Below are 12,992 nucleotides of genomic sequence, written 5' to 3' on the forward strand. Positions count from 1 at the left end.
AGCTGGTCAAGCTGGCCGACCAGCATGGTCTAGCTGGTCAAGCTGGCCGACCAACATGGTCTAGCTGGTCAAGCTGGCATACCAGCCTTCACTGTGTTTTGAACACTGGTGACCAGCATAAGCTAAAATAAAACCAGTATCAAGTCTCATTAAGCGGGCTTGCAGAGTTACATTTAATTCCTATTGGAAATCTAGCCAGAGTGAATTAGTGCAATCTGCAGTCAGAATGACAGCCGGGTTAGAACCATGAATGAACGAGACTAGATAAACCATTTCAGCAACAGGTGCGATAAGTACAACTAACAGATTGTAGAAACAGTGATTTATCTTTGTGTACCATAAGATACATTAATTGATTAATTAGTTCATTGAGGAATTAGTTAGCTGATGAATGCAAAAACACAGATATTGCAACATCTTCTAAAAATATAACTGGACTAGAGCATGCTGGGAAATATGATAAGGACAGGCGTGGTTTTGCAGACCAGCAACATGCTGATTATTTGCGAGGGAGTAAACCTCGCTGGGACTTTGAACTCACAACCTCTCGGTTCTCAGCGACCTGAATTTCCTTCTACGCCAATGGATCTGTGGGTATGACAAAGATTGAACATTTTTGAAATAATAGACATTCTGTTGTTTGTCCATGTAGGGGAACCCTTTTTAGTCTCATTTATAACCCTCTCATGAAGAACCCCCTGGTTCCATGTAGAACCCTCTCATGAAGAACCCTCTGGTTCCATGTAGAACCCTCTCATGAAGAACCCTCTGGTTCCATGTAGAACCCTTTGATTTTCCCCTGTAGGGGAACATATTTCAGTTCCATGTAGAACCCTCTCATGAAGAACCCTCGGGTTCCATGTAGAACCAATGACAGGTTCTACAGTTCTATTGATAGGCTAATTCAGATGTGCTTATGGCTCAAACTGTTAAAATGTACCTGTAATTTGACAGTAAGTTACCAGTTACTGAGTTACAGTGGAATTAAAGTGTTAAATGTTGTAAAATGACATGTTGTTTACATTACTTTCACTGCAGTTTTAAATGAGGGGGTAATGTGTACATTAGCATATTCAGAGGCATGTTCTAAAATATTTTGTATTGGTGCCAACCGATAGTGGAAGTGTTGTGAACCAATTTGAGGTGTTTTATCGTTATGTCGATGGTTGAGCAGCTCATTTATCCACTCCCATTTCTACAATCGTGCATTATTAACAGGTTACTGTGAATTTTTCAATAACTTAATGCAGTCGGTCAGTTTGCTGCAAGTAGTTACTAGTAGTTACATGATAGCTGATCGCTGTCATGCTCACTGACCTGATGGTGTTGCAGGAACTGGCAGTTAGTTGCCTGTTAAGCTTCCAGTAAGTTACTGACAGTTAGTTGCCTGTTAAGCTTCCAGTAAGTTACTGACAGTTAGTTGCCTGTTAAGCTTCCAGTAAGTTACTGGCAGTTAGTTGCCTGTTAAGCTTCCAGTAAGTTACTGGCAGTTAGTTTCCTGTTAAGCTTCCAGTAAGTTACTGACAGTTAGTTGCCTGTTAAGCTTCCAGTAAGTTACTGGCAGTTAGTTTCCTATTAAGCTTCCAGTAAGTTACTGGCAGTTAGTTGCCTGTTAGGCTTCCAGTAAGTTACTGACAGTTAGTTGCCTGTGAGTTACTAGCAGATACTGGCTATTAAGTCAGTGGGAATTTTTCAATAACTTGATGACAGCTGGTTGCCAATTAGTTAATTGCAAAATTCACAGCAACAAGATGTAATCTGGTCTTTACATAAATAAATATAAACTAAATCAACTAAAACTAAATAATATATGTGTGAAATGTATTTTGATGTAGAATGGACCATTATCATGCACCCATCTGTCTCTAAACAGGGGCAGGGGAAAAATACATGCCATCTCTGCACTTAAATGGGCATGGAGGACGCTTTTCCCCGTGGTTTATTTTCAGGCCAGCCAGGTAGGCTATACTCCTGTTGTAAATATAAGAAATGTGCTTAACATAAGGAAAGTTGAGAAATAAATATAGTAGGCCTAGCACATATAGAAAGTTTATCCTCCTATTTTTAGTAGAGGCCATCACTAAGTTTTCTCCCGCAATTGCATATCCTATAGAAATGTCGCGTAACATGAGCTCATGGGCTCTCATGAAGAGTCTGATCTGATTTTCCATTACATTTGCATTAATGAACTTCTGTCCAAAAGCTGTCAAGTTAAAATCCCCCCAAAATTTTGCACACTTCACATCAAGTGTCGCTGCTATATTAACATGGGCATTGTCAGATAATAAAACCATTTGTTTACTTGATTCTGGGCGACTTTTAGAAAAGTGCAGGAATGTATTTCTGGCGTTAAATCTGTGGCCGATCTCATCATATATCATGTCCAGAGACCTGGTGACGTAGCAGGACATTCAGGTCATTATCAACCAAGAGGTTGCGAGTTTAAATCATAAATCTGAAGCAATCAACATTCAGCAGCATACTGTCCTTTTACAGCAATAACACCTTAATTCAGCTGTAAAACAAAATACAGTAACTTGTTGTTTACCGTATTTTCACTGCAACCTGTAGCCTGTAATGTACCGTAAAAATTACGGTACACTACATGGCATTTAAGAAAAACATGATGGACAGGATGGTTCTTCACAACCACAACAGCAATAACAAACCCTTCCTGATATGCCCTCACCCTCTTTCTCCCCCTCCTTCTTCTTCTGTATTATGGTGGGCCGCTAGCAAATATATGTGCCAATGTCGCCACCTACTGTATTGGCTGTGTATCAGCTACTATCCTGTGGTTTGAATTCATTACACCTTGTGAACTAACCCTGCAGCCATTAAAAGCTTAATCCACCAATCCCCCTCAACAACTATTTCTTCTCTTTTTGCGTATGCTGGTCAAGCTGATCTGCCCATCATTTAACATTTCCCAGCCTGCTCTATTACAGTTAGATTTGTAGAATTGTTTGTTTCAATATCTATGCGTATGCGTGCACTCATTGTCCATGTATTAATCAATGAATGAATCTTATGCTAAACAAAGATAAATATCATACATTTTTTTCGAAACTAATCCAATCTTTTGCTACTGAAATGGTTGTTCCTGTGTAATTGGTTTCAGATATTCTCATTTCTTAAATCTTGCTAACCCTGGCTGACACACAGGTTGGATTCCAATAGGAATTACACTTCACTTTGCAAGCCAGCATAATGTGACTTAGCAGAGTCTCCAGTGTCCAAAACACAATGAAGGCTGGTCACCAGCTAAACCACAACGAAGGCTGGTCCAGTGTCAAAACACTCACCAGCTAAACCACAACGAAGGCTGGTCACCAGCTAAACCCCAACGAATGCTGGTCACCAGCTCCAAACCCCAACGAATGCTGGTCACCAGCTAAACCACAACGAAGGCTGGTCACCAGCTAAACCACAACGAAGGCTGGTCACCAGCTAAACCACAACGAAGGCTGGTCACCAGCTAAACCACAACAAAGGCCGGTCACCAGCTAAACCACAACGAAAACACAACAAAGGCTGGTCACCAGCTAAACCACAACGAAGGCCGGTCACCAGCTAAACCACAACGAAGGCTGGTCACCAGCTAAACCACAACGAAGGCTGGTCACCAGCTAAACCACAACGAAGGCCGGTCACCAGCTAAACCACAACGAAGGCCGGTTACCAGCTAAACCACAACGAAGGCCGGTTACCAGCTAAAACACAACGAAGGCTGGTCACCAGCTAAACCACAACAAGGCCGGTTACCAGCTAAAACACAACAAAGGCCGGTCACCAGCTAAACCAGCTAAACGAAGGCTGGTCACCAGCTAAACCACAACAGCTAAAGGCCGGTCACCAGCCAAAAACTGGTCACCAGCTAAACCACAACGAAGGCTGGTCACCAGCCAAAACACAAAGAAGGCCGGTCACCAGCCAAAACACAACGAAAGCCGGTCACCAGCCAAAACACAACGAAGGCTGGTCACCAGCTAAAACACAAAGAAGGCCGGTCACCAGCTAAACCACAACGAAAGCTGGTCACCAGCCAAAACCCAACGAAGGCCGGTCACCACCTGGTCATTTTGTTTTGGCTGGTGACCAGCCTTCGTTGTGTTTTTCGTTGTTTTTCTTCAGCAGGGGAGATAGCTGTACTACCAGTGGACATGGCAGTATACTACTAAATGACTATAATGTAAATGTGTGTGTGGGTACTGTTCTCTCCCTCAGCATTCACAGGAAATCAAACCAGAGAGAGAGAGAGACCTACTTAAAATACAGCACACACTCTAGTCCCTACCCAGGAACGTACTGAACTCTACATAGTTCAACTCAATAATAAACCTCAATATGACCGTCAGTCTGCTGGAGTGACGCTATGAGTTACAGAGGCTACAGTATACACTGCCTTCCGTTGTGGGTGTGGCAGCAAAGCAATCTGCTCTGGCGTGGCAGACATGCTCCGGCGTCTGTGCTTCGTCCTCCCCCATTCACAGACGGACTTCCCCGTTCTCATAGCCCAGTTAAGAAGACCCTGGCGCAACCTTAAAGAGCAGATGGCCTTTGACTGTATAATACGCTGTTACTGACAGTGTTACTTTACTGGAGAGGACAGGTGAGACGAGACGACAGTCATCCTAATCAATAATCAACTCATTGTTTAGTAGGACTGAGGGCCAGGTTCCACGATCAATTAATCCTGCCTGGATCAATACGAGCACGAGAATAAAACCAGACCAAATCAATCAATCTCTGCACACACACACACACACACACACACACACACACACACACACACACACACACACACACACACACACACAGTCTTGGTCAGAGCTAGACGGTATAGATTTTAATACTACTTTTGAGGGGGTTATTTTGGGACTCAGTCATCTAGGGAATAGGGGGCTATTTTGGGACTCAATCATCTAGGGAATGGGGGTTATTTTTGGACTCAGTTATCTAGGGAACGGGGGTATTTTGGGACTCAGTCATCTAGGGAATAGGGGGTTATTTTTGGACTCAGTCATCTTGGACTCAGTTATCTAGGGAATAGGGGGTATTTTGGGACTCAGTCATCTAGGGAATAGGGGGCTATTTTGGGACTCAGTCATCTAGGGAATGGGGGTTATTTTTGGACTCAGTTATCTAGGGAATAGGGGGCTATTTTGGGACTCAGTCATCTAGGGAATAGGGGAATATTTTGGGACTCAGTCATCTAGGGAATAGGGGTTATTTTGGGAGGTGGGTCATCTAGGGAATAGGGGGATATTTTGGGACTCAGTCATCTAGGGAATAGGGGGATATTTTGGGACTCAGTCATCTAGGGAATAGGGGCTATTTTCAGAGGTGGGTCATCTAGGGAATAGGGGGTTATTTTGGGACTCAGTCATCTAGGGAATAGGGGCTATTTGGGGAGGTGGGTCATTTAGGGAATAGGGGCTATTTTGGGTCTCAGTCATCTAGGGAATAGGGAGTTATTTTGGGACTCCATCATCTAGGGAATAGGGGCTATTTTCGGAGGTGGGTCATCTAGGGAATAGGGGGTTATTTTGGGACTCAAACATCTTCCACTTGAGTTGCATGCTCCTGTTATAGTATTTTCCAGTACAGTATTAGAGTCTAGCAGGGCTGGGGGTCAATTCTAATCAAATCATGTCAATTCAGGAAGTAAACTTTAAAGACAATTTAACATTTTTTTAAAAAGTGCATATATTTTCAATTACTTCTCAATGAACTGAGGGAGTAGAAGCTATTTAGTTCAAAAGTGTACTGCCTTTAAATTGACTGCCTTTAAGTTGTTATTACCTCCAGCCCTGGTGTCTAGCTTTCAGCTTCAGTCAACATACCCTGCACAGTATCCATGGCTACATATCACATGACCCCTTATTCCCTACATAGTGCACTAACATTCACCACTATCTGGATATACAGCAATATATATATATATTTTTAAATGTGTATCTATAGGTGATGAGTGGACAATAGTAGTGCACTGTGTAGTGACTAGGATATAATTTGAGACACAACCAATGACTACAAGAATAGAAAAGGCAGAAGATTCTCCAGAATACGGACTAATTATCACCACAGAAAGGAAAATTCAAGGAAAAAAATATCAACAGGATTCCAGAACTACATCATTGGAATTTTAACATGAGATCGAGTATTTCCAGAATTCCCGAAGCAGCAGCGTGACAGGCCAAGGGTCGGAAACCTTCTCAGACTCTAAGGATTGTGGGATTTGAAGTTTGTGACTCTAGGTTGTAGACTGGGACTTGTTCTTCTCCTGGGAACATAGAGGGAGTGTGTTATAGAGCGTAAGGGTATGTGTGTCGGTTTAGGGTTAGGAGCTAGGGTTAGGAGCTAGGGCTAGGGTTAGGAGCTAGGGTTAGGAGCTAGGGTTAGGGTTAGGAGCTAGGGTTAGGGTTAGGAGCTAGGGTTAGGTTTAGGGTTAGGAGCTAGGGTTAGGTTTAGGGTTAGGAGCTAGGGTTAGGTTTAGGGTTAGGAGCTAGGGTTAGGTTTAGGGTTAGGGTTAGGAGCTAGGGTTAGGAGCTAGGGTTAGGAGCTAGGGCTAGGGTTAGGAGCTAGGGTTAGGGTTAGGGTTAGGAACTAGGGTTAGGTTTAGGGTTAGGAGCTAGGGTTAGGGTTAGAGCCAGGGTTAGGGTTAGGAGCTAGGGTTAGGGTTAGGGTTAGGAGCTAGGGTTAGGTTTAGGGTTAGGAGCTAGGGTTAGGTTTAGGGTTAGGAGCTAGGGTTAGGTTTAGGGTTAGGGTTAGGAGCTAGGGTTAGGAGCTAGGGTTAGGGTTAGGTTTAGGGTTAGGTTTAGGGTTAGGGTTAGGAGCTAGGGTTAGGGTTAGGGTTAGGATTAGGAGCTAGGGTTAGGGTTAGGAGTTAGGTTTAGGGTTAGGAGCTAGGGTTAGGTTTAGGGTTAGGAGCTAGGGTTAGGTTTAGGGTTAGGAGCTAGGGTTAGGTTTAGGGTTAGGAGCTAGGGTTAGGTTTAGGGTTAGGAGCTAGGGTTAGGGTTAGGGTTAGGAGCTAGGGTTAGGTTTAGGGTTAGGAGCTAGGGTTAGGTTTAGGGTTAGGAGCTAGGGTTAGGTTTAGGGATAGGAGCCAGGGTTAGGTTTAAGGTTAAGGTTAGGGTTAGGCTACGAGTAAGGGATAGGGTTAGTTTTAGGGTTAGGGTTTAGGGAAAATAGGATTTTGAATGGGACTGAATTGTGTGTCCCCAAGATTAGCTGTACAAGATTGAGTATGTGGTCTTACCCTGCTAGGTCTGAGGTCTGTAGCAGGACAGGGTGTAGCAGGACAGGGTGTAGCAGGACTGGGTGTAGCAGGACAGGGTGTAGCAGGACAGGGTGTGTATGTGGTCTTACCCTGCTAGGTCTGAGGTCTGTAGCAGGACAGGGTGTAGCAGGACAGGGTGTGTATGTGGTCTTACCCTGCTAGGTCTGAGGTCTGTAGCAGGACAGGGTGTAGCAGGACAGGGTGTAGCAGGACAGATTGTGTATGTGGTCTTACCCTGCTAGGTCTGAGGTCTGTAGCAGGACAGGGTGTAGCAGGACAGGGTATAGCAGGACAGATTGTGTTTGTGGTCTTACCCTGTTTGGTCTGAGGTCTGTAGCAGGACAGGGTGTAGCAGGACAGGGTGTAGCAGGACAGGGTGTAGCAGGACAGATTGTGTATGTGGTCTTACCCTGCTAGGTCTGAAGTCTGTAGCAGGGCTGGAAGGGGAGGGGCTGGGAGATTTCCCCGAGCAAGGAGTGGACAGATGACTGGTCGGATTCCCGTTAACTAGAGAGAGAGACAAAGAGAGAGAGAGAGAGAGAGAGAGAGAGAGAGAGAGAGAGAGAGAGAGAGAGAGAGAGAGAGAGAGAGAGAGAGAGAGAGAGAGAGAGAGAGAGAGAGAGAAGGGCACAGTGAATGAATAAAGTCTCTCAAAACAACAGCACTATTACCTAGAACCCAGTTATATTACCGTCGGTCTCAGAACAACAGCAGTATTACCTAGAACCCAGTTATATTACTGTCTCAGAACAACAGCAGTATTACCTAGAACCCAGTTATATTACCGTCGGTCTCAGAACAACAGCAGTATTACCTAGAACCCTGTTATATTACTGTCTCAGAACAACAGCAGTATTACCTAGAACCCTGTTATATTACTGTCTCAGAACAACAGCAGTATTACCTAGAACCCTGTTATATTACTGTCTCAGAACAACAGCAGTATTACCTAGAACCCTGTTATATTACTGTCTCAGAACAACAGCAGTATTACCTAGAACCCTGTTATATTACTGTCTCAGAACAACAGCAGTATTACCTAGAACCCAGTTATATTACCGTCGGTCTCAGAACAACAGCAGTATTACCTAGAACCCTGTTATATTACTGTCTCAGAACAACAGCAGTATTACCTAGAACCCTGTTATATTACTGTCTCAGAACAACAGCAGTATTACCTAGAACCCTGTTATATTACTGTCTCAGAACAACAGCAGTATTACCTAGAACCCTGTTATATTACTGTCTCAGAACAACAGCAGTATTACCTAGAACCCTGTTATATTACTGTCTCAGAACAACAGCAGTATTACCTAGAACCCAGTTATATTACCGTCGGTCTCAGAACAACAGCAGTATTACCTAGAACCCAGTTATATTACCGTCGGTCTCAGAACAACAGCAGTATTACCTAGAACCCTGTTATATTACTGTCTCAGAACAACAGCAGTATTACCTAGAACCCTGTTATATTACTGTCTCAGAACAACAGCAGTATTACCTAGAACCCAGTTATATTACCGTCGGTCTCAGAACAACAGCAGTATTACCTAGAACCCTGTTATATTACTGTCTCAGAACAACAGCAGTATTACCTAGAACCCAGTTATATTACCGTCGGTCTCAGAACAACAGCAGTATTACCTAGAACCGTGTTATATTACTGTCTCAGAACAACAGCAGTATTACCTAGAACCCAGTTATATTACCGTCGGTCTCAGAACAACAGCAGTATTACCTAGAACCCAGTTATATTACCGTCGGTCTCAGAACAACAGCAGTATTACCTAGAACCCAGTTATATTACCGTCGGTCTCAGAACAACAGCAGTATTACCTAGAACCCAGTTATATTACCGTCGGTCTCAGAACAACAGCAGTATTACCTAGAACCCAGTTATATTACCGTCGGTCTCAGAACAACAGCAGTATTACCTAGAACCCAGTTTTGTTTTTACCCTAGCACTACACAGCTGGTTCAAATAATCAAAGGCTTGACTTGTTGGTTATTTGAATCAGCTGTTTAGTTCTGGGGCAAAAACCAAAACGTGCACCCCTGGGGGCCCAGGACCACTGTAATATTCCTCGGAACAAATAACACAATCCCCCTCCACGTCCATAGAAATGAGAAGAGGAAGAGGGGAGGTGGGTGGACGAGAAAGAGAGGAGGAGAAGAGGAAGAGGAGGAATAGAAATCCACAATGCTGATTCTTCATTCAGTCAAATATAAACCCATGTTTTTCAATGCATGTACACACTTAGAAAAAAAGGTGCTAAATATAACCATACAGGGTTGGTCAGTAGAACCATACAGGGTTGGTCAGTAGAACCATACAGGGTTGGTCAGTAGAACCATACAGGGTTGGTCAGTATAACCATACAGGGTTGGTCAGTAGAACCATACAGGGTTGGTCAGTAGAACCATACAGGGTTGGTCAGTAGAACCATACAGGGTTGGTCAGTAGAACCATACAGGGTTGGTCAGTAGAACCATACAGGGTTGGTCAGTAGAACCATACAGGGTTGGTCAGTAGAACCATACAGGGTTTGTCAGTAGAACCATACAGGGTTGGTCAGTAGAACCATACAGGGTTGGTCAGTAGAACCATACAGGGTTGGTCAGTAGAACCATACAGAGTTGGTCAGTAGAACCATACAGGGTTGGTCAGTAGAACTATACAGGGTTGGTCAGTAGAACCATACAGGGTTGGTCAGTAGAACCATACAGGGTTGGTCAGTAGAACCATACAGGGTTGGTCAGTAGAACTATACAGGGTTGGTCAGTAGAACCATACGGGGTTGGTCAGTAGAACCATACAGGGTTGGTCAGTAGAACCATACAGGGTTGGTCAGTAGAACCATACAGGGTTGGTCAGTAGAACTATACAGGGTTCTTCGGTTTGTCCCCATAGAGGAACCATTTTTGGTGCAGAGGGTTCTACCTGGAACCCTCAATGAAGGGTTCTTCATAGAATCCCCTGTAAATGGGTCTACCTAGAACCCTCAATGAACAGTTCCACCAGCCTTATTAACATTTGAAATGGTATTATTTATGATAATATAAATATTATAAGGTTTTTATTGGAGGACCACAGTGGTGTTAGGAAACTCCTGGTTTACAGGCCACACCTGGCCTGGGAGTCAAATTTTTGCTGGCTTGTGAAGTGATGTGTTTGCAATCTAGCTAGAATTACAATATCCAACAAGAGGAATTGTTAACCACCTGCATTCAAAATGACTGCCAGGGTAGAGAAAATATAATACTGAGACTAGCTCAATCATCTAACCTGGAACAACCATTTCAGTATCTGGGGCGGCAGGGTAGCCTAGTGGTTAGAGTGTAGAGGCGGCAGGTAGCCTAGTGGTTAGAGTGTAGAGGCGGCAGGTAGTCTAGTGGTTAGAGTGTAGAGGCGGCAGGGTAGCCTAGTGGTTAGAGTGTAGAGGCGGCAGGGTAGCCTAGTGGTTAGAGCATTGGACTAATAACCGGAAGGTTGCAAGTTCAAACCCCGAGCTGACAAGGTACAAATCTGTTGTTCTGCCCCTGAACAAGACAGTTAACCCACTGTTCCTAGGCTGTCATTGAAAATAAGAATTTGTTCTTAACTGACTTGTCTAGTTAAATAAAATAAAGAGGAACTAGCTTGATAAACATTGTTAACAATTCCAATTAGGCTCGCTAGAGAAATTATACAGCATTTATTCTATATCGACCAAACAGTTGGATCATACAAATAATTTGTGAAACCATGATGTTATGTGTTGAAAGGAATGGAAGTCGCAATTTCAATGTTATTTCAGTTGCTTTACGTCTCTGCAAATTTGTTTGAGATAATCTCACTGCAACAGGGCTCACAGAGTCCCAGCCAACTAAGCCTACTGGCTCCCAACACACTTCCTTCCTTTTTTTCCCCTCAAATGTTGATCATTTTTTATCGTGGAAAAATATTATGGGGGATGTTTTAGTCACTCAAAAGGCTTTTTTCACGTGGGAATCAGAATGACTCTTAATGTGAGTTTGAAGCAGCAGAAGAATAGTAAATTGAAGCCAAACTCAGAATGAACTCAAGACAACACGGACCTGAGGGAGAAACTAGGATCAAATGAATACCGCTCACTCTCTCTTTCTCTGTGAAGGGTCCCTCTCTCCCCCGTCCTCCTCTCTCTCTGTTCCTCCTCTCTCTCTATTCCTCCTCTCTCCCCTCTCCCCCCCCTCCTCCTCTCTGTCCCTCCTCTCTCTCTCTCCCTCTCCCCCGTCCTCCTCTCTCTCTATTCCTCCTCTCTGTCCCCCGTCCTCCTCCTCTGTCCCCCGTCCTCCTCTGTCCCCCCCCCATCCTCCCTCTCTCTCCCTCTCCCCCCGTCCTCCTCCTCTCTCTCTATTCCTCCTCTCTGTCCCCCGTCCTCCCCTCTCTGTCCCCCGTCCTCCTCTGTCCCCCCCCATCCTCCTCTCTCTCCCTCTCCCCCGTCCTCCCCGTCCTCCTCTCTCTCTATTCCTCCTCTCTCTGTCCCCCTCCCCCGTCCTCCTCTCTGTCTCTCCCCCGTCCTCCTCTGTCCCCCATCCTCTCTCTCTCTCCCTCTCCCCCCGTCCTCCTCTCTCTCTATTCCTCCTCTCTGTCCCCCGTCCCCCCTCTCTGTCCCCGTCCTCCTCTGTCTCTGTCCCCCATCCTCCTCTCTCCCCCATCCTCCTCTCTCTCCCCGTCCTCCTCTCTCTCCCTCAAACCCAACCTTCTCTTCCAAAACTCCCACCTCCCAACATAAAAAATACTACAAACTGTAGTATACTATACAACACACTGTAGTATACTGTAGAATACTATTGTTACTGTAATTTAATTATGCCAATGTGCTTTCATTAATTGAAAACCCTCTATTTTATGAGAATTTGTAAGATTCTTGTTTGCATAAAATAGACGGAGACCAGTCTTTTTAATAATAGGTAACAGAATTTATTCTCGGAGCGCGCTGCCACTTAACCACGAGCAACAGTTTATATACAGACCATGGCGTCATTTCATTGCTTTAACAGAATCCCCTCCTCTCGACCGGGACAAAGTGAGGTGAAAAGTTCATTCTAACTTACTAACACACTCCCAGGTAACTTTTGCCCCCCCAACATTATCGATCACCACTGAGCTGACAGTTCTAATTAACAGAAAACTTAGGAATGCACTCACTGTCTTATCTAAAAACCTCAGAGCTCAGTTTCGTCGGTTCAACCATAGGCTAACGACCTTATCTGTTTTCACAGTCCACAACCCATTAGTTTCTTCCTAGTTGGAATGGTGTTCATTAACTTTTATTACTCCTTGTCCGTGTCTCACAATCCCTTCTTATGAACTCATATTGTTAATCAGATATAATAAAACAGAGTATAAGTTTACTTAGTTACAATTCTATTTAAAATGGGGATATTGTTTATTCATTTATTCATAATAATTCTAACAACTATACAACACACTGTAGTATACTGTAGAATACTATACAACACACTGTAGTATCCCTTGATCATGTACTGATTAGAATGTTTCTTACCTACTTTACAGTAAATACTATAGTAAATACTAGACACATCTGTAAAAACACTACAGTAAACACTACAGTAAACACTAGACACGTCTGTAAAAACACTACAGTAAACACTACAGTAAACACTACAGTAAACACTAGACACGTCTGTAAAAACACTACAGTAAATACTACAGTAAACACTACAG

The 12,992-nt window shown here is 43.9% G+C and overlaps 1 protein-coding gene across 8 annotated transcripts in view; it reads right to left on the reverse strand.

The window, feature by feature from the left end:
• The window catches only part of LOC112247942 (serine/threonine-protein kinase DCLK1-like), a 149,203-nt gene that overhangs the window by 38,168 nt on the left and 98,043 nt on the right, over positions 1–12,992 (reverse strand). For 7 of the 8 annotated variants that reach the window (XR_006080384.1, XR_006080385.1, XR_006080383.1 and 4 more), the window contains one exon: positions 7,692–7,789. Coding sequence is in view for 4 of the 8 variants with exons in the window: in XM_042309209.1 (XP_042165143.1) it covers positions 7,692–7,789 (98 nt within the window). In the remaining 4 variants the exon portion in view is untranslated. Of the gene's footprint in view, positions 1–4,923; positions 6,287–7,691; positions 7,790–12,992 lie in introns of those variants that run through there. The other variant, XM_042309212.1, reaches the window with a different exon arrangement.

The sequence above is a fragment of the Oncorhynchus tshawytscha genome, linkage group LG30, assembly GCF_018296145.1.
Source record: "Oncorhynchus tshawytscha isolate Ot180627B linkage group LG30, Otsh_v2.0, whole genome shotgun sequence".
NCBI lineage: Eukaryota > Metazoa > Chordata > Actinopteri > Salmoniformes > Salmonidae > Oncorhynchus > Oncorhynchus tshawytscha.